We start from the raw sequence: 20,030 nt of genomic DNA on the forward strand, positions 1-20,030 counted from the left end.
AGGGAAGAAGCTCTGACTGATCCCTTTAGCTTATGCTGAATCATCCCAGATAGTTTATCTACTAGTCAGAGACCTCAAACAGCCCTACACAGTTCAGTCAGACACACAGATCTATCTTTGCTGCCTTTGTATGTGTTACAAACATCACAGTGAGCCAAACAGATGCTTATAGATAACAGACAGAGCTGCTAGTGGCAGCCGGTAGCCTATCAATGTAAACAGCAAACAGGTGCTCAACTTGTGTGTCTTGTAGGAAAAGATTAAAGGAGAAGAGCTCACCCTTTCTGAAATGTCTCCATGTGGTTTGTTCCAGGTCTCTCACCAACACATTCCTTGAACTGAGAAAAGATAGAACATTTTAAACGTTAAAACAAAGCTGGTTTTATCACCATTTCTTTCATAATATGGGAGTAAGTTATGTTGTATTAGCATAGCCGATAAAAACAGGATAGCATGAATTTCTGTTCCAATTTAATGCCAGCCACCTAGTAGTTATTAAGACATTAACAGTGGCCTCACTGAGGAAAAGTCACAGGATTTCAAACCATGACTGTCTGTGTAAAATTCTCTTCATGGGCACTTCATCCTGTAGTTGTTGACATACGTCATTGGAAACCAAAAGGGAGGATGGACTAATCAACATTTATGTCCACAGAGCATGGCAAAACAATAGAGGCAGGAGACTAGTGTGAAATGGTATAATTTAAGCATTAAATAAATTCAATTTGTAATAAAAATTCCCCTTTGACACAGCTCATTACAACAATTTCACACTAGAGGGTGATTTAATGACCGGAAATTATCAGACATATCCTCTAGAACGCAGCGGCTATTGACATAACATTCACAGAGCGGCTGCTCAAAGCGTCAGATTCAATGACCCTTGCTTACATCAAAACTCTGCTGTCAGCCACTCAGCACAACACTCTCCCAGCCAATGACGACTGCGCTGCCCATCACATACATACCATATGTGTGTCAAGGCATCTAGTGTCATCTTGTGTCGGTTGCATAAAGAGTTGGCACAAGGACTCTGTTCCTTGAGTGTCGGAGTGTAAACTGAACAAATCTATTTCCATCAGTCGGTCGGTGGGACAGCTGAAGCTACAGTAGTACGCAGCGGAACTTTACATAAGCAAGTCTGTATAATAATTTAACTTTATGTGGCAGCAGCGTAAGAAGAGTCTGTATAGGCTGGATAATGTTACCATAGTGACATGGTTTACTTCACACCATGTTCTGGCTGTGACTTGCAGTGAGTGTGACTCACTGCATCTTGGTTGGCAGACGAGTCATAGCCGACCAAGTGCTTTAACATGAGTTCGTACACTGTACATGAATGCTGAGCTACAACAAGAACTAGGTACAAAGTATGTATAAGGGTTAAATTTCCGAATGATTTAAATTTTAAATCCTTCATCGAAATAAAGGAAACAAATGTGCGAATTATAGTAAGCATAGTGTCGGCTTTCAATGCTCATCAGGTTCTAAAACCTGGAAAATCAAGGTGTTTAAACCAAGTGACGCAAAATCCTGTAAATCCAGCATTTACATAAACAATCCGACTCATCGATTTGTAGCAGTGCATTAAAATGACCTAAATCAACAACAAAAAAAACCTCGGTAGAGCAAAATCTTTACCTGTTGACTAATTCCTCATAGTTCATATTAACATTAGTGATGCACGATATTATCGGCACGTTATCGGTATCGGCCGATATTGGCTTAAAAATCCGCCGATATAATTAACCGATAAAATAATGGGCTGCTGCATACTTGATTAAATGCCCGACATCAGCGCAATGTCCCCAGCGCGAAGAAGACCTGACGTCACGTGTGTCTACCTGCAGCATGAGAGAGTTGGAAGCCAAAATGTCAATTTAGGTGTACGGGAAAAAAATATCGGTATCGGTATCAGTAATCGTCTAAATGAGTTGTAAAATATCGGCATATCGGATATCGGCAAAAAATCCAATATCGTGCATCCCTAATTAACATTTCACCTCACCCGAGCAGAAGCTATGTGGAGGCTGTGAAGCTCAAACAATAAAAACTCAAACACTGAAAAAATCCACAGTTTAGAACATTATGGTCACGAGTGCCCACATGACAACATTGAAAGAGCAATTTGCTCTCTTGTGCATCGTCATCTTCTGCGGATAAAAGCTGCAGCTATAATTGCGTATTCACACGTGGCCCTTACATTTGCACTGCCTCTGGAAAAAGTGGTTAACAATTAGTGTGGCATGCTGCTTATTACAATGAGAGTGGCGGGGAACCATTAGGCAGCTGCACTGCTTCCTGTCATCTATCATCTCGCTGCTGTGTGCATTTAGTGATTCTTGTAAGCTGCAACTTAGAATTATTTGCAGCGAAACAGAAATACGGATGAGAAGGGGCTGAGGTTAACGCTTTATGACCTGTATGCATCACAGGTGCATTAGCATTTGCTTTTTGCAGAAACAGGCCTGTAAACAGTTGATAAGATGTGATTTCTGGTACTAAAACAGGCAGCATTTTAGCTTTCACTACAATGTTAAAGTCGAGGTGCAATGAAAAATGTCTTTTTAATCCTTTTAGATCACATCCCCGGTAATATTGTGCATCTATTTGACAATATAGGCAAAAAAAAATACAGAAAATCCATTTCTTCGTATTCATATATCAAAATCTTTTTTCTTCCGGTAAAACTAAATTTCCCGCGTGCTTACGTAAGTTAGCACCAAACAATTTCAACCAATCAATCTGCAACACTTAGCCGCAGAGCGCCAAGAATGCTCGGTCAGTTAGCTAGCTACTGCGCTGTGGAGAACGTCTGAACTTTTTTTATATGCGGACCTGTTTCAGAGAGAGAGGGACATAAGATTATGTGTAAACAAGTAGCTGACTATGACTATGTATATATCTGCCGACTATTTGTTTTATTCTATTATCCATATTCCATTTTTATTTGTCTTATTCTGCACTACGCAGCTCAGGAAGATGCTTCACTGTTTCGTTGTTTTGCACAATACTTAAATCTTGAATCTAGAGCAAGAGAGCAGTAAAAGAAAAATTAATAACAGAGAGTAGGAGAGACAGAGCCAAGATGGTGAGAAATCTCAAAGATAAAGCATGATGACTCACTGCGTGGGTGTCCTGGTTGTCAGTGAGCTGCACCAGCGTCGGGCTGTGTTTCGACTTCCTTGGTTTAGGTGTTCGCTCAGCGTGACCACTCTGGCCTCCCTGCGAGTCCACGCTGCTGCCTGTGTCCTCCCCCACGCTGACTGAACTGCTTCCTCCGCTCGATGGGATGTTCTCCTTGTTGGTGTCTGCTCTGACGGATGCAGCTCTGTTCTCAGATGGAAAAGAAAGTGGTGTGGAATTGAGACATGTGCTTTCCGCTTGCTCTCACTGTTGCACACCTTGGTTTGTCTCTATCAGGTTGACATTAAGAGAAATGCCTCCGGAAACTAAATGCCAAGGGCATCCCAATACCTCATTTACTTATACCTTCTCTTGTAGCTAATGAGCTGTTTAGCTTTGGTGCTAATTCTATTTACCGTCTATTTACTGTCCACGCTCTTACCGACATTTTCTGCTGTCTTTGGACTAATGCACTCCTCTAATCCATGTGTCACCGATCTAACAGACTCTCCATCAACAAAGATTAGCTTCTTACTGCGATGACTCCAGTTGTTATGACTGTACAACGTCTCAGGGGACGAGCTTTCTGCACAGACCGAAACCTTGCGATTGTTTACAGTTACCAGAACACCAACTGAAGGTAGTAGCATTGCACTGAGGCGCTGAGATCGGGCTTTCGTAATGAACGGCATCTTATTGTGCTTTACAAGTAGAACGCAAGATGTAGCAAAACAGTGCAGGAAATATTCATCTCAGTCGTTTCAATGTAAAAGTGAAAAGGATCTGCTAACGCCATAACAACATTTCAACCAACGTAAATAATCTTATATCAATATAAGACTTATGACGTCCATTGCAGGCCTCTTTACTGCATTAAGATTGTACTGTTATCGAGTCATGTTCCTTCCTGAACTCAAACACTTAATTACGTTGCTGAAATCTACCTGCCAAAGTGAAGACTTCCAGTAATGAGGGAAAAGTTTATGACCATCACATTTATGTAAGAAACTTTTAAAGACGTATGTACAGACAAAAATGCAACCAGCTATACTGCAAGTAATTATATGCTGGTACCATCAACTACCAACGACAATGCGATGACTGATCGTACCGTACCTTCTTTCTTTGTGTCTCAGTCCTTCTTCCTGTTGCTCCCTCTGGTGTCGACGTCTCTGACGGGCAGTTGGTGTTGCTCTTGGAGACAGTGGACACAGGGTCAACTCACAGCCCTCTGAACTTTGATCTCCGAGATGGTTCACATCGAAGAGGTGCTGCTCCACAGCCGAACGGATCGTCCTGTCTAGAAAACTTAAGGACGGAGGAAAAATTAGAGGAGACGGTGGTTCAGAAGTTTGTAAATTCATGGTTCAATTACAATTCAGAAAGAAGAAGAATTTTGAGGAAATTTTGTCAAAATGAATTACTGTACAACAAGACAGTATCTCATGCCACTACTCTGACAGTAATAAAGTCCACTTACTTTACCACACCTGGTCTGCAGTGGACAGGGGAGAGATGGTTACTGGAAGAAAAACAAGAGTGGAAGGTGACTTAATGCCCCAGAAACAGGTGGTCACAACAGGTCACTGAGCAACGCTGAAAATCCCCCGGGCTCTGGTTCTGGCCCTGGGTGATCAAGGCATCGAGTGTGCATGAGTGAGTGTTAACTTTAGCTGTGTTCAGAGCATAAGTAGGTCCTCTGAGAGCAAAGTGGCCGGCTTCTATGACTACCAGTAAGTCCTTACTGTGAGGATGCTGTCAGAGCTCGCTATATTGAGCTATATCTTTCTTTTTTGTCGTTCCCCTGTTCTCCTTTTCTTAGGTTAGGGTTAGTACACTCATGTCATTGGCCGGAAATTGGCAATTAGCAATGATAGATGTTCAATATATAGATATCTTGATGTAAATGCATTAAAACTATAAAATTTACAGCAGCATGTTAACTAGACAGTTTATATTGTTATTAAAGATGCAACTGTCTCTTTTTTAAGAAAGGACTCAAAAAGCCAAACAAAGAATTGTTTTTGAAGCTTTACCATATTTTTGAGGGATTCAAACACATTGTCATTTTAGTCAACATAAAGTAAAATTAGTCTGCAACAGTTTACTAAATAAGTTTCAATGTCATTTTTAGACCTTCTGGCTTTCACCAAATAAAATACGTCATGTCTGTTTTTCCGGGAGTGCGGTTACCTCACCGTGTGTAGGGGTGACCTGAAGAAAATCTTCCATAAACAGAGGTGTTGATAGTAATAGCACATCTTGGAAGAGGCCCTGCTCGATACACTGATGAAGAGATAATAATGGAGTGATGGTACACTGTGAAGGTGACTGTGGCACTCCCTACTTTATTCTCACCTCATAAATAGAATTGCCAAAATAAATATTTTTATGATCATCACGAAGGTCCTTCATTTTCACTTCCGTTTCAGTTAAAAACAAACTGTACGTACGGACAAAGCAGTGAGATAATGTCGGCTAAAACTCACAGGTGCTCCAGACTACTAGATTATCTCAAGGCAAGGCAGGAAAATATTACCCCAGCACTTCCTAATAATAAACTTGGCACTGAAGGCAACAGGTTAACACAACAGAAAACATTTTAATGGCTTACTTATGTTGACTTAACCTTGGACCTTAATACCTGCAAATGTCAAAGGCATGGATTCATCGAGTGCAGGGGACATACTATGGGCCAGAAATATGACAAGTTTTTAGATGTGTCCTTAACTGTCATGGACTGTTCTTTGTGCTGCAGTTAGCATTTGATATAAAGGTGATGATTGGGTGGACAACATAACTGTGCCAGGGTGAGATAGTTATGATCCCTGGAGAAATGTTAATAGCCTATCAAATCCAGTGTAACGTGCCCTACGTTACAATTTTAGCTCTGATACTGTGACGTTCATGATGGTGGTTTCCAACCTTTTCGGCTTCAGACCAATTAAAAGAATGTTTACCTGTGAATCCTCATCTATACACAAGTCCTTATATGGCACGTAGTTAATTTTCATGACTTTCTGTAATATAAAACTTTGTTCACAAATCAACCGTCTATTCTGGTCTGTAATGTGGAATCAGCGCTCTTATATGTCTTATATAAATATCCAGTGGGGGCGCAATCATCATCCCAAATAAAACTTTGGTTTGGCACAGTATGGACGAAGTGTGACCATTTGATTTATTACCAAAGGATGTAATATCACTGGCTGGAAAAAAAAATACTTGCGACCCTTTAGGGAAGAGACAGGCTTGTCGCCAAATGTGTAATGGGGACAGTCTGAGTCATGAACTTCAGAAACACAAGTATCAGAAACATCACCATTAGAACATGAGGAAGCTAAGCAAACAATCCTTTAACACAAATATCCTTAAACTATGAAAACATACGTCAGCACACGTTGTGTGATTTCATATGTAAGTTGTAAAAAATGTACAGTATAGAAATTGAATGCTTGCCTTTCTAGTGTACCTGTTTGACAGTGACATAAAGGTTTGATCTGAAAACAAACTTGCTAATGTTACACGTTAACGTAAAGGGAATAAATAAATAAATTAAAAGTAACTTTGTGTGGTCAAGCTCTGCTCCAGCCACGTGTCAGAGGCTCGGGTTGGGGGCAGTTGTACAAGGCAGTGGGTCCATGCCAAATAGGAGTAAGAAGAGCTCTCTTCAGCCTGGTCAGGAGAGAGCTTGTTTTCTCGCCTTCGTCATCAGCATGGTTGGTGTTGCAGAATATGCTTTGTTGGGGAGGGTGCAAAAGACATGGCCGTGACCAGGAGGAGAATCAGTGTTTCCATTTTAGAAGTGAATCTTAAAAGGGAAGTAGACGAAGGAGGAAGTCGGAGACTTATCCCTGAACTTGTTGTCAGCAACCTGACATTGAGGCTGTAATGTTTTGTCTGAGACTGCTGAGCGTCAAGTGCGTCATCTCAGGCTTGTCCAATGGGTAGCCCAGACTGAACTAAAAATGGTCTTTCAGGACTTAAACTTCTGATGCACTTGAATGAAAGACCGTCTGCTCTGCTTTTTTTTTCCCAGAACAGTTTGATGTTAACAACGTAATTAATTTCTTCCAGACCAAAGACTTTGCTTAGCTGTGGTGTGATGGGTACTGAAGAGTTTGCTGAACTCTGTAAATGTTGACTGCCCACAGACAACAAGGACAGAGGTACAGACATATGGGCGGACAGATGGAATTTGTCTGGAAAATACAAAAACACAATGAGTCCGGCCAAGGCTATCGCTGTCAGAGAGGCGCATGAAAGAACTAATGATAGATGAGGCAGGGCTAAGCTAACAGTTTCCTAACTAATGTTAAACTTTTGGTTGTCCATTTACAAGTCATTAGCTGTTTACTTTCAGTTTAAGGATGTGTGTTAGAATTACTGAACTGTTAAGTCAGGTCTGTAATAAAATGATAAGTCTGGCAGTTTAATTGTGCGTTTTCTTTTTTAATTTGTGTTAAAAAGCCACCATGCAAATCTTTGCTTTTAAAAGTTTGCTTCTTAGAAAATTGCTGTGCAAAGAAAAACACAACACAATAATGTTTCTGTAGTTTGTGTCTGAGTTTAGAAGTTAAGTGTTGTGAAAGGCATAAAAATCAAAGAGGAAACAACTCCAAGGCTTTCACAGCTTAGGCTTATACCAGTTAAATTCCCCACATTGTGTACCCCGGGCCGTCCATTCATGTAATCCACTATTACACCACAGTCAGATATTAGCCAGGACCTTCAGAGTCTTTGGTCAACTCACACAGAAGAAAAATATGATCCTTTTTGACTGGGCTGAGGTTAAGCTCCCATGTGGCAGCATGAGAGTCTCTGTTTGTAAAGGAATGTGAGTAGACTTCAGCAGAGACAGGGAAGGTCTGTCTGGTAAGTGTGTGTATGTGACAAAGTACAAGTAGGCCATGGATTAGTCATCATTGCTGAACGTGAGCAAGATAAGTTAATGGGAGAGGAAGTGTCAAAAGAACAGCCAAAAGTCGTCATTTCAGAGGGAGACAAACTAGGGCTGCAACCACTGATTCCATTTTCATTTAGTCTGTAAACTATGTTTTCCAAATATTTATAGAGGTATATTTTAGTGTATAAAAGTGCCAAAGACAACACGTCCAAGGAACGTATTTTGCCTAACCAATAGTTCACAGATATAAAGGTAATGACATCTATTTGGCTCTAGAGATGTCTATGGCAGGAAGTGGATTGGTCACATCTTTGGCTTGTTCTCAATTCTTACAACTATTGGATTTTGTACATGCATTGTTGGCCCCCAGAGGACAAAGCTGTTTGACTTTAGAGATCCCCTGGCTGTTCTTCTAGTGACGTGAAGTTCACTCAACTGAACTTTTCACATTAGAAACCAATTATACGCTGTAGAAGTCTTGCAGGTGAGACTTTCTGAAAATATGCATTTCTGTCCTAGTGTTAAAATTTTCTCACGTCTCACTGTGGCAGCTGGCTCTTCAGTCCTCCTTCCAGTCTAGTTGTTCTGTAAAGTAAACACTTTGCAAACTAGACTGACCTTTAGCATGCTAATGTTAGCATGTAGCTACGTGCTGGATACCAGTGTTGGGGGTAACGTGTTACAAAGTAATCCGTTAGAATACTTAGATTAATTTTTTGTTGCAACAATTAACATAACGCACTACTTTTGCAATTCAAGTACTCCTTTATTTAGTTACTTTTTCATCAAAAGTAATCCGTTAATGAAAAAAAAACGTATTTCCCTTTTTCGTTTGTCGCCACAAAAAAGAAAATCCCCGAAGCACTGTTTTGGTCGCTCTCCTACTTCTTGGCAGGTAGCTGTGTACCAGCGTGAGGTAAACACAGCTGTGTCAGTGCACATGCGTTGCTAGCTAACTCAACGAGCGAGATGGCAGAGAGGACAGCATTTACTATTATTTTGAATTTTTGGGGAAAGGGACAACATCATCGTGAAATGTAAGTTGTGTCTGGATGTTAAGTGCTTGTCAGCTTTAAAGAGCTCTACTTCTGAAGTAGCATCAGCAGCTACTATCTGCAGCTCCGCAACACTGGTGGGGACTAAGAGCCTGTGTTGTATTGTTGTCTTTGAAACAGCTGTGCCAAATACTGTATGCCTCTGCCCTGTTCACTGTCCGATTGTTAGCATAATAAAGAGCTTTAAAGGTTATATTGCGTCTGTCATTCCTGTTATGAGGCTGCAGACGTACAGATTATGGGCCATAAACTAGGCTGCAATGATGTAAGGTCAATTCATTCAAAGGTAGATGTACAGTAGGCTACACGCCGTCCTGACAATATAACATGTGTAACGAGCCGCAAAGGGGGTCATTTTTAATTATTGGTAACGCAAAAGTACTCTAACATGCACTTACATATTTCATTTCCATGTATGCATACCCTTTGGTGTGTACATGCTATATAATGAGTATTAGAGACCTATAAAGGTTTTAAATTGCAAAATGTGAGTAGTTCTACAAAATGTCACTTCTAGTTTACTGAGTAAGCTTGCTGAGTGCAGAGATTATGTAATAAATACACAGAGATTATATGCATCGTAACACGTAAAACAGGTTATAGTTATGTATTAAATTCTACACATACTGTACATAGCTGACTCTATTACTGACCACATGTCTAGGACCTGGATTTATGCGCTACTACTATGACCTTACATCATGGGTTAAGAGGATATCGGTTTTATTAGATTTAAAGAGAAAAGATGTCCTAGTCAGACATATTGATGTGTTTTTTTGGTTCTATACACAATCACGTGAATTCAAAGCTGTACTGGAATCCTTTTTTTGTCGGCTCCGAGTGCCTTATCTTGTCCTGTGTCCATTCAGCTCTTTTTGGGGAAGAGAAATGTAAATGCTTGATCACACAACAACTGCCCTGCAGCCATATCAGCTCTAAGGGCATATCAGCAGACAACACTCCATTTAAAACGTGCCAACTGAAGAAGCAGCTGTTTACACTGACTGTGCAAACTGCTGAGTAACGAGTGCTTTAGGTCAACATGCACTGAGAGCTACATGGGAAATGATGACAGTAGAGTCACTGATGATTAAACAGTGACTATCAAGTGGGTGTGGTCGGGTGATACAGAAACATCATCTCTTGCACGTTCACAATCAGGATGTTGACAGTATTTTGTATACATGTATTGTTGTACATGTTCCACTTGGCACTAATGGCTAACACTATTCAATTCCATTTAAATTATAATAGTAGTTGGATGTCACCAGATGTCATTAGTGCTGCAACTAATGGTTATTTTCATTACTGATAAATCTGGTAAATCAGTTAAATGTAAGAATATAAAATGAAAAGCAGCAAAACTTTCTCTCTTTTTTTTTTTTACTTAAAAAAAAGACTAAACCAAAGGAATAATTATTAAATTGGTAGTTATACTCTTCCAAAACAGTTCCTTGATCTTAACCATGACATCATTCTGAAACTGTGTCTTAACCTGTTTCTTTGCTTTAGCGGTGTGTCTGAAACATGTGCTGCGGCTGCCTCCGCCACAATAACCAAACAGTGGCGAGCAAACTGTTGCATGTGTACGCCGCCCTGCTTTCCCTCTAACTGGTGGTTCCATTGTTTCCGATGATAATGCACTAAGGCAGCACACAGCCACTTCCCCCACACCTCCACTCCAAAACAACCCACTCTCACTCAGTTCTGAAAGCTTTCAAACTCAAAAGAAAGGAGGCCTACCTCATGTAGAAAGGAGATATTGGCCTATCTTCTTCCTGGGAGCTGGAATTTAAAAACAAATTTCTGTTATTAATGAAGTGCTACGGCATAAAAAACATTAACCCCCCTCCACACATCATGACATGTCACTGGGGCTGAAAATAGGAGCATAAGGCTGGCTTTTGTCTGCAGAATAATAGCCATGCAGTGCGACAGATCAGTGCCTTTGTGGGACTTGTCTCTGGTAATTATTATGAACCAAGAGAGAAATGTGTGCTGCTCTAGAATATAGGCTGGCTGCTGCCACTGGATGTATGCCAGCAGCTCATGATGAAATTATGCAACGTTTAGAGGAACTCGGTGCTGGCGCTGAATGTTGAGGTTGCTTAACATTTTCATATCCTGGCACGTACAGGCTGAATATTTCATAATCGGCCAGTCTTGTTTGCCGAGCACAGCTGAAATACTGAATTTATCTTCTCTGGGGTCAAAGCAGGAGGGAAAAAAACGCAACCAAATCTGAACTGGTAAACCTGGTAATAACAACGTTAAGGCTGACTATATACTGTAAATGTATATAAAATGATATGATATTTAGATCAAATTCTATCAAATGTATTTTAAAATCAAATCAATCAAATCTATAGCAAATTTGGCATAAATCCATCGAGGTTATGACATGTTTCGACATAGTATCAAAGACACCGGTTTTAATTTAATGAAAATATGATGGCTGCATCCCATTTGGCTGCTTCAGTTTGAGTGTCATGGTATTTTTTACAATTGCTCACTCTCAAATGGAATATGTTTACATGCACATATGGGATATGGGGCATGTGAACAGCATATTTTATTCCGAATTAGGCCTTATTTGGAAAGCACCATGTTCATACTAAGATGTGTGATATGCCAATAAGATTTTTGTTTTAGGAGTATCCTTTAGACAAAGCATATACAGCACATTTACTCCTGTGTATTCTCATTCTGAGTCTCTGGGATCAATGGTGATATTAACGGTAGTTCGCTGATCATCATATCTGTGTAGACTGCCTGCTGCATAAGTTTCATGCATCTGAGTCTGTCTCTCACTTGTAAAGGATGGCGGACAACATGCGTACAACACAGGAGCAACACGGCTGCAGTTTGAAAAGGACAGAAATACTTAAGCAAACTCTACTTAACAGGAACTGTACCAGTGCTCTCATTTTACAACAGAAAGAATTTGGACAAAAGGTCAAGTTAAAAGACAACCATGTACAGCATTTCAGTTGCTCAACTGAGTATTTATCATGTAGTGGATGACACAAGGGTTGGGCTTGTTGTATGTTCTCTTCACGTTTTACTTATTGCTTCAAAACAGGAATGCTAAATATTCCACTTGTTTATAGAGGTGAAAAAAGCAGGAGATTGCTCGACAAGTCCATTGTAAGAAAAACAATCAGCAACCTTCATTATGATACATAAACAATTTTCTAATCTTGCTTTTGTCCACACAAGAAAACTGTAAAATAAATATTATTGGATGTTGTACTGTTGGATATACAAAACAAGTAATGGGACCACATCAGATTGGTTTTAGAAAATTGTGACGGGCATCTGAAAGCATTAAGACATGTTACAGAACAATGAGAAAAAAAATTAAGGAAATAATCTGCTGATGATTTGATAAAAAAAAATTAAAATCCTCCATCATAAATATTTGAGTTAGATTTGTTTTAGTCGTTATTGTTATTGTAAGAAAACAAAAATAGACAACACATTGAAACAACTTCCAGTAAGAGGTAACTTTGTCCTCTGTGCCCATAAAGGATTGAAGTCTGTAAATATGTCGAGTCTCAATTGTTCTAAAACCCCCAAAAACAGAGTTGTTGTTGAGTGGAACAATGAGTGAATGTTTGGTTCCCAGGTGTGTTTTGGTACGTGACGTGCATTCATGGGGCTTACAGTAAGGGGCAGGACCGTCTGGGGGAGAACAAACCACTTTGAGCAGCAAATCAACAAGTTCAAAACAAAGGGTTTAGGTTTCAAGTCAAGTGGAAATCAAAAAGGGTCAAAGTTCGTTGAACTTCAAAAGTCTTCTCAAATGACACAATGTACTGGGAATGTACAATATGTTCCTCCGGCCTTTTTGCAGGTGCAGGTGTAAATTACCACAAGCACTTCCAAATATTTTTAAAGCCTCAGGGGAGAATGGTTTCCCCCCCCCAAACTTCTTAACCGGTGTTACACAGTCTGGCAAGCGTATTAAAATAATGTGTGCCGTCACTGCTGCCGTGAATTGCGAAAGCGGAAATCCTGCTTACCCACTACCTTACTGAGGGGATAAGGACAAGCTTTGTAGGGGTGCTCAGAAAATTCCTGATCCCTCCAGGACAAACGGAAAACTACCAATGACAAGTTGGTCAACAATGACATGCTCCACTTTTCAATAATTTTACCGTGTTAACAAAGGCATTCTTACTAAGCAGACGCTCGAATAATCCTCAAGTTAGCTCCAGTAATTTTTGGCAGGGTCCCTCTCCTCTCTCTACACTTCTTAACTATTCAAAAATCTCTCTCCGACATGCACAAACACTTCCGAATAAACTAATAAAGATCTGATGCCGCTATTACAGATTTATTTTTCCTTAAAAGAAGCTATAGTTTGGGTCTTAGACTATTCTAGACTTTTTGTTTTTCTGCTGACTTGGGTCTAAAGCTCGAACCAAATGTATCAACATTAACTTGATGTTTGTTTTTTGCAAACTGCATTCATTAATAAAGGGCCAAGCACAACTGCAGACCTGTGTCCCCTTGTGCAGCATCAAATCCATTTAGGACCCCCAAACCATCGGCTTTTAGTCGGATGCTGGACATTCTTAGAATACCTCAGAGCACAAACTGAGTGGTGGTCGACACCATAAGTATTTGTTGGATAAGCCTGCTTAGCATGTTTGGTATACCCTCAATTCAACAGAGAAAATAATGTTGTAACAACAAAGAGCCTTATAATGCTTTAGGTTGTAAACTGAAGTTCTCACATCAATCTCTATGGGTTTTTTTTTTTTTACCAGTATTTTGTGTTAAATGTCAGACCAAACTTTCAAAACACGCATCACAATATCTCGAAGGCCAGAGCCCAAAGTGACATTCAAATTCTCATTAACAATTCAAAAACCAGATGATAAAAGCATAAAATCCTCACACTTGAACAAAAAATGATTGCTTAAAACATTGCTGATGATGAACCATCCGACTAAATGAATAATAAACTCTTTTTTTCAGGGAATGCTAAACTATGTGGATGATTTTGACTATCGACTTTGGAGCACCTATTTGAATCCATTTCCCTCACTTTCCTCAAAAGTTGCACCCTCAAAATGTTAGCGACCATCCCCAGAGGCTAGATCGTCATTGTACAATAGCCTGATATTAGAAGAGTTCTAATATTGCATACCCAGTGGGCTGGTTTACTGAGAGCCTTCATAGACCTCAATTGGGGGGCTCTGTCCTGTATGAGATTTGGAAAATACGCACTAACATCATAAATGCAGGAAAACCAGTTTGATCCAGCCAGCGGGTTCTTGCTGTAAATATATGCTGTCAGGCTGTCAGGCTGACGGATGATACTTCCTGACAGGCGGCCAACAATACCAAGATACCCACAGGGAATCTGCACTCACACCACACTGCAAAGTTCCTCACTTCCACCAATTTCCAATGGGCTTCTAAGAAACCCATTGGTTACATCACAAGACTCAGTGAACCATGGTAACTACACACAAAAGCCAGTATGCACCCCTTTACGAGTAACTACGCAATGCGGAGAGCAGAATAAGTTCACATGACGCTGCTATGTTGGCTCCTGTGGCCTGTGTGGAGAATGAGGCTGGTGTCATATTTCAGGTACAGGTGAGAGCATTGTGGCATACTAAATTACTGTAGCAATATATTTTATAGGGAGGCTAAGAGTCTTGTTAAAGGAGGTAATTTGGGCAGACGCACGATAAGACTGATGCCACTAATACGAAACCCTGGGGATGATGATTAGATTTCTTGAAGGTGCTGAAAGTGTTGAGGGATTGAAGTGACTCGGCACAGAGGGAGTTCCTGGAATGCAGGTTGCATGTGCCTAATGTCATCAGATAAATCGTAAAAATTGCTTCTTTATCACCACCAAGGTGTTGACATATGTCCTAAATACATGATCTCATATTTCACATACTAAAATTACAAAAATAAAATTTAAATTAACTTTAAATTATGAAAATACAACATTTAACTTCATAAAAAAATTTCATTTTAATTAAAAAATAAAACGCTGGACAAAAGAAGTTCATTCATTTTGTCATTCTAGATATGTTTAATGCAGCTGTACTCCATGTGGCTGTGCTGCTGCATATGCTGCACTGTACTGACACTAACTTGTCTAACACATACCTATAGAAAGTGAGAGCAAGCTGACAGGCAGCCATGAGAGCAGCCCCTGATATGAAAACACAGATGAACCCACTCATGGAAAATTATCACATACATGCTACGGGATGTGTGTCAAAGTCACAGCTATTAACGTATGATAAGCCTTCTTGCAGTTAACTTTTAACCTTTTTAATAAATGCAGGTGTTTATTAGTAAATACCAGTGAGTTCATCTTGCTGACGCACTTCACTGGGGTCCCCTGTCAAGCTGTCTGTACATTAGTCACCCAATGCCACCTCACAGGGAGACATTTAGGGGGAGAGGGACACCCACCAGGAGATTTACTGGTACTCTGACATGGTGAGGAAAGCTCTTGCCACCTTGGAAGTATTATATTTGCCACTTCATGTAAACAGGAACATCTGTTTCATTAAGAGGCAATGGTTGACCTGATTGATTTCAATACATTTTAGTTTGCACGTACATTAGTGTTCATTATTTTGGGGATAAAATTAAGCAAAAAAACTAATGAAAAAATTACGATTATGTCACATTAATATCTAAATTAGTATAAATGAATACGACGCGTATAAAGGTATGTGTGAGAGCACACCACCGTGTGTGTCATACTAAACTTTTATGTAATGCGTTAATGGATCTGGTGCTGACACGGTTTGAAACTCTGATTAATGTCACACTTAAAGGTCACTGCTGTGTTCGACAAGCCGACGTGGAAGTCAGAACAGGGTCATCATTTCTTATCTTGGATCTTCAACGTCACACGAGATGTTTATTGCTTTGATCGACACTAGATTTTCTAGTTTTCCTTCATTTACATTATTCTTAACATTGTTAAAGTTGTGACCCTAACACTAACCTGTATAAAATTTTTGAAAATAAGCAAGAAAAATCACTCAACTGAAACAATACACAACGGATCAACTGGATTTGGAGTGTGTAAAAAGAATCTTTAAACTTTATAGTAGCGAGATTTTTAGCCAAACAGTGCAGGTGTGGTAACAACCAAGGTAAATGCTAGCACTTGAGCAAAGCAGCAGGAGCCCCAACAACAGACACAGCTGTAGAACTGCTATTCCAGGACTGAGGACACTTGACACCAAGTGGTTCCAGTTTCAGCTTCTTATAATAGGCTTGTTTGCATGCCAGGGGCACATTGCCACGAGGCTTGGGCATTAGATCGCTGAACACTGTCAAACACTGAGGATTCTTCACCCTTGACTGATAGTACATCACCTATGCAAACAGTGGGTATAACCTATTTAGCACTGGTCGTATCCTGCACATTTTACACACTGGAACTGAAAAGTATTAAACAGTTAGATGTGTGCAGCACTGATGTTTTATTTGTATCATATGACCTTAGGTGTTCGTAAAAGCATGTGATCACACTAATGATCATAAACCAGCAGCAGTAACTGACTAAATGTCACAAAGTAGTTGTTGCTGCATGCTTTCCTTTTTGCTCATGAAGGGCTTAAGATTATTATTTCAAAAATGGCCTTCACAAAAAAAGAAATTAAAGCATAAAATGCATCCATAAATGTCAGGTAATACATGCTCGTTGAGCGGACAGACTGACCTGCTGAGGGCCTCCATGCTGCCTGAGGGGCTGACGGTGAGGTGGCCCAGGTGCGAGGCAGTGTCTGGGGTGTCTTGGCGAGCCAGTGGAAGGGGAGCTGTCTCCATCCGTTCTGGACTGGGACTCCTCTGCTCTGAGGTCAAAACTATTGCAATGGACTGGATTCTTGCATGGGGCAACCCAGCAGACTGGCGGGGCTGAGGGACGAGTTGAATTATGCCGTCACTCTTCCCTTTCCTCACCTGTTTTACAGAGAGAGAGAGAGAGAGAGAGAGAGAGAGAGGGAGATGTCAGCAGCAGGTGAGTCTCGTGATGGGAAACATGAGAAAGCACGAGAGGTAAATGATACACAACTGATACCATTTTTGCCCAATCAAGCTCATACAGCCGCACACAGAGAGAAACACACTGAACCTTTGCTCAGGTTACTGAACACATGCATTCAAAGATCTGCTGAGGTGAAGCACAGAGCAATAAAAGAACCACAAAAGAGGGGCGAGGAAAAAAAGGTTAGCTTGTAAAACTGTAAGGTTAGACAGATGTTTGTCTTACCGTGCTGACCCTGAGTGGGTATAAACGGCGTGAACTGCCGACTGTAGCACAGGAGAAGAACCGTAACCTAATTATAGCTACATTGTGAACAGTAGCCTTCTGCATTTTTACAGAGTTTTAACCAAGGACGCCTGAGAAGAGCGTTAAAGAATGTGTCAGAGGTCTTTCTCTCCGTATACAAGGAGAGGACTGCATATTTACTGCAAAAACAACATACTGAGGCCAAATAGCCGGCTGGCTGTGGTTAACAGCGGACAAAATCGCGAGCAGCTTCTGTATCGATAATAGTCAAAAACAACCAATGCTAAAAGAGTCTGAGCTCATTGGTTGAATTAAAAGGCTTACTTTTTTTAAACCAATTACCAGCAGAACATTTCCATTTAGGCTTTAACTTAATGGGTTGTTATAAAAATCTATGGATGCTGCCTCCATTTAGCCATTGATGCACTTAATGGGTGAATCTTTGGGAACATAATTAGCTACACAATCTTCTTTAGCTAGACCTGGTAGGGATTTTGCCACTCTGGGCTTTGTTATCGATGTGGCTAAATGTGTCACTGAGAGAGGAAAGGAGAATGCAGAAGGGAGTTTTGCTTGTTTCAGTGGTTGTTTTTCAGTTGTAATGTTTTTTTTGCATTGTTATTGTGCTTTATAGAAAAAAACCCTTAAAGCATTATCAATGAAATCTAATGGAAACTTGCCAAACAATACAGTTACTTAGCAACAATTTAGTCTCTAATACATCAATATACAGTTGTTTGAAAAGTGGATACTGAAATTAATTGCTTATTCAATCACTACTTTAATCTGGAAACCAGACGAATCTGCGAGCTCATGTTTTGTTTGCTCTGGTGGATGTCCGTCTGGTCTCCCTCCAGTTCTCCTGATTTCCTTCTGACCTGATTGAGGTTGGGCCGTTCATAACTGTTTTATCTAAATTGCAGATGGTTAAGCGCAGTTAAGGCATTTATATAAACAACCAATGATGGCTGCAAATGATACGCAACGTTCTGAATCAGCTATGGTGCATTTTTAAACCAACTTGTAATAATATGAATGGTAAATGTTGGCTAATAAATAATGTCATGGCAAACAGCTGGGTATCATGGTTGACAAAATGTTATGCTACCTAGCCTAGCAGCCTACCAAGTAAATTAACAATTTCCTGTCTGTGCAATGTATCATGATTGTTATGGTAAATTAGAAAGTAGGTAATTTGAATCCACAGTAGATATACTACTTTATTAATGACATTGTGGGACTACACAAATACTGAACAGGGAATGATATCAGACACAGCAATGGAAACCAACAGACATAGCAAAAGATCAAACTGCGGGTCAGTTTCAATGGTGTTAACCACTGACTCTTCATGCTGCCTCCATTCCTGGGTCTCAGTTTCTGCCTATGCATAAAAAAAGAGCTGAAAGTGAACAACAAGTAGGAGCTAAATAGGCCAGACGGCAAAGAAGCCTGACAGACCAAAACGAGGATATGACCTGCTTTCTAAATCATGGATTATCTTAGAATTTGTTTGTGTCTATAATATCAAAAGAAAGTCAATTAAAAAACTAAGAACTTATTGTTTGTCACTTTACAGACAGTTGTAGCTGCCCTCTGTTAACTATCTCTCCTTATTGTCTGGTGACAGCGCATTTCCCGGATGACTAGATTTGAGTGTCTTTGCATTTTAATCCGTACCCATTCTTACTTTTTTAAATAAAGCTGGGAGAATAAGCACATTTGCAAATTAGAGAAAAACTATTATATAATAAGTGTAATCTTTATAGTGACCAAAGCTCATGTATGAATACAAACATGTGTGATCAAAGTTCCCCTTTGATCACACATTCATGCTTTTTAATGACTGCATCGTAAATCAAACAGCTACTACAGACATGTTTAGGGCTTTCTAATTGCGTGTGCGTGGGTGTGTTTGTTTGTGGGCGTCTCTCTCACTACTTAACCTGGCCTGAGGCTCATAAATTCTCTAAGATATCATTTATACACAAATGGCACGTTTACCTAACAGTGCCACAGTGCCAAACAGATATTAAAGCTCTGGTGCTGATGTATCGGTGGCAATCCTTAAAAAATGAACTTTCAACTCTCTTTATCTTAGTAGCAAGCATCGAGGCCAAATCTGTGTTGACTCTGGCCATGATAGGGAAACAGTTTTTATAGAGGAGGTCCTCTCCGAGCATTGGGGAAATTCATGTCTAAAAGTTTTATATTTCGATGACTCACTTGAGAAATCAGAGCACTCCTCTATCAGTAAAGTCACGTTTGTTTTGACAGGAAGTGAGGGATTTCTAGGAGTCTGTTGGTTTAGCTTTACCTACAGGAATCAACAGTTGGATGTTTGAGCTAGTGAGTTTAGTTTTTCATGAACTTAAATCTTCATAAATTCTGATAGGAGTTATATCGCTGTTGGTTACTCCTCTGCCACCAGCAGCACTTATAATGCTAGTTTATTGCTAAAAGCTATCCACTATACAAGCTAGCTAACCAAGGGTGACCGTGCATTTTCAGCAGTGGCCCCCAAATTATGGAACAAGCTCCCCTCAATGTTTTACGGGCTTTTGTGTTTTTATGTATTATGTAAAATTTGCTATATTAAAAAAGTGGATTGGATTGTATAGCTGCAGCTAACATTTCCCTAACGCAAAGT

The 20,030-nt window shown here is 40.0% G+C and overlaps 1 protein-coding gene across 4 annotated transcripts in view; it reads right to left on the reverse strand.

Annotated features, from left to right (window-relative positions):
* The window catches only part of fam13a (family with sequence similarity 13 member A), a 53,573-nt gene that overhangs the window by 15,516 nt on the left and 18,027 nt on the right, over nucleotides 1-20,030 (reverse strand). For all 4 annotated transcript variants that reach the window (XM_069666136.1, XM_069666135.1, XM_069666133.1 and 1 more), the window contains 6 exons: nucleotides 16,808-17,049; nucleotides 10,831-10,872; nucleotides 4,607-4,648; nucleotides 4,243-4,434; nucleotides 3,127-3,331; nucleotides 280-338 (listed from right to left, as the gene is read on the reverse strand). In XM_069666136.1, coding sequence (XP_069522237.1) covers nucleotides 280-338; nucleotides 3,127-3,331; nucleotides 4,243-4,434; nucleotides 4,607-4,648; nucleotides 10,831-10,872; nucleotides 16,808-17,049 — 782 coding nt within the window. The remainder of the gene's footprint in view (nucleotides 1-279; nucleotides 339-3,126; nucleotides 3,332-4,242; nucleotides 4,435-4,606; nucleotides 4,649-10,830; nucleotides 10,873-16,807; nucleotides 17,050-20,030) is intronic.

Source organism: Semicossyphus pulcher, unplaced genomic scaffold (assembly GCF_022749685.1).
Source record: "Semicossyphus pulcher isolate SPU_LCO1_2020_fin unplaced genomic scaffold, fSemPul1.0.p SCAF_17, whole genome shotgun sequence".
NCBI lineage: Eukaryota > Metazoa > Chordata > Actinopteri > Labriformes > Labridae > Semicossyphus > Semicossyphus pulcher.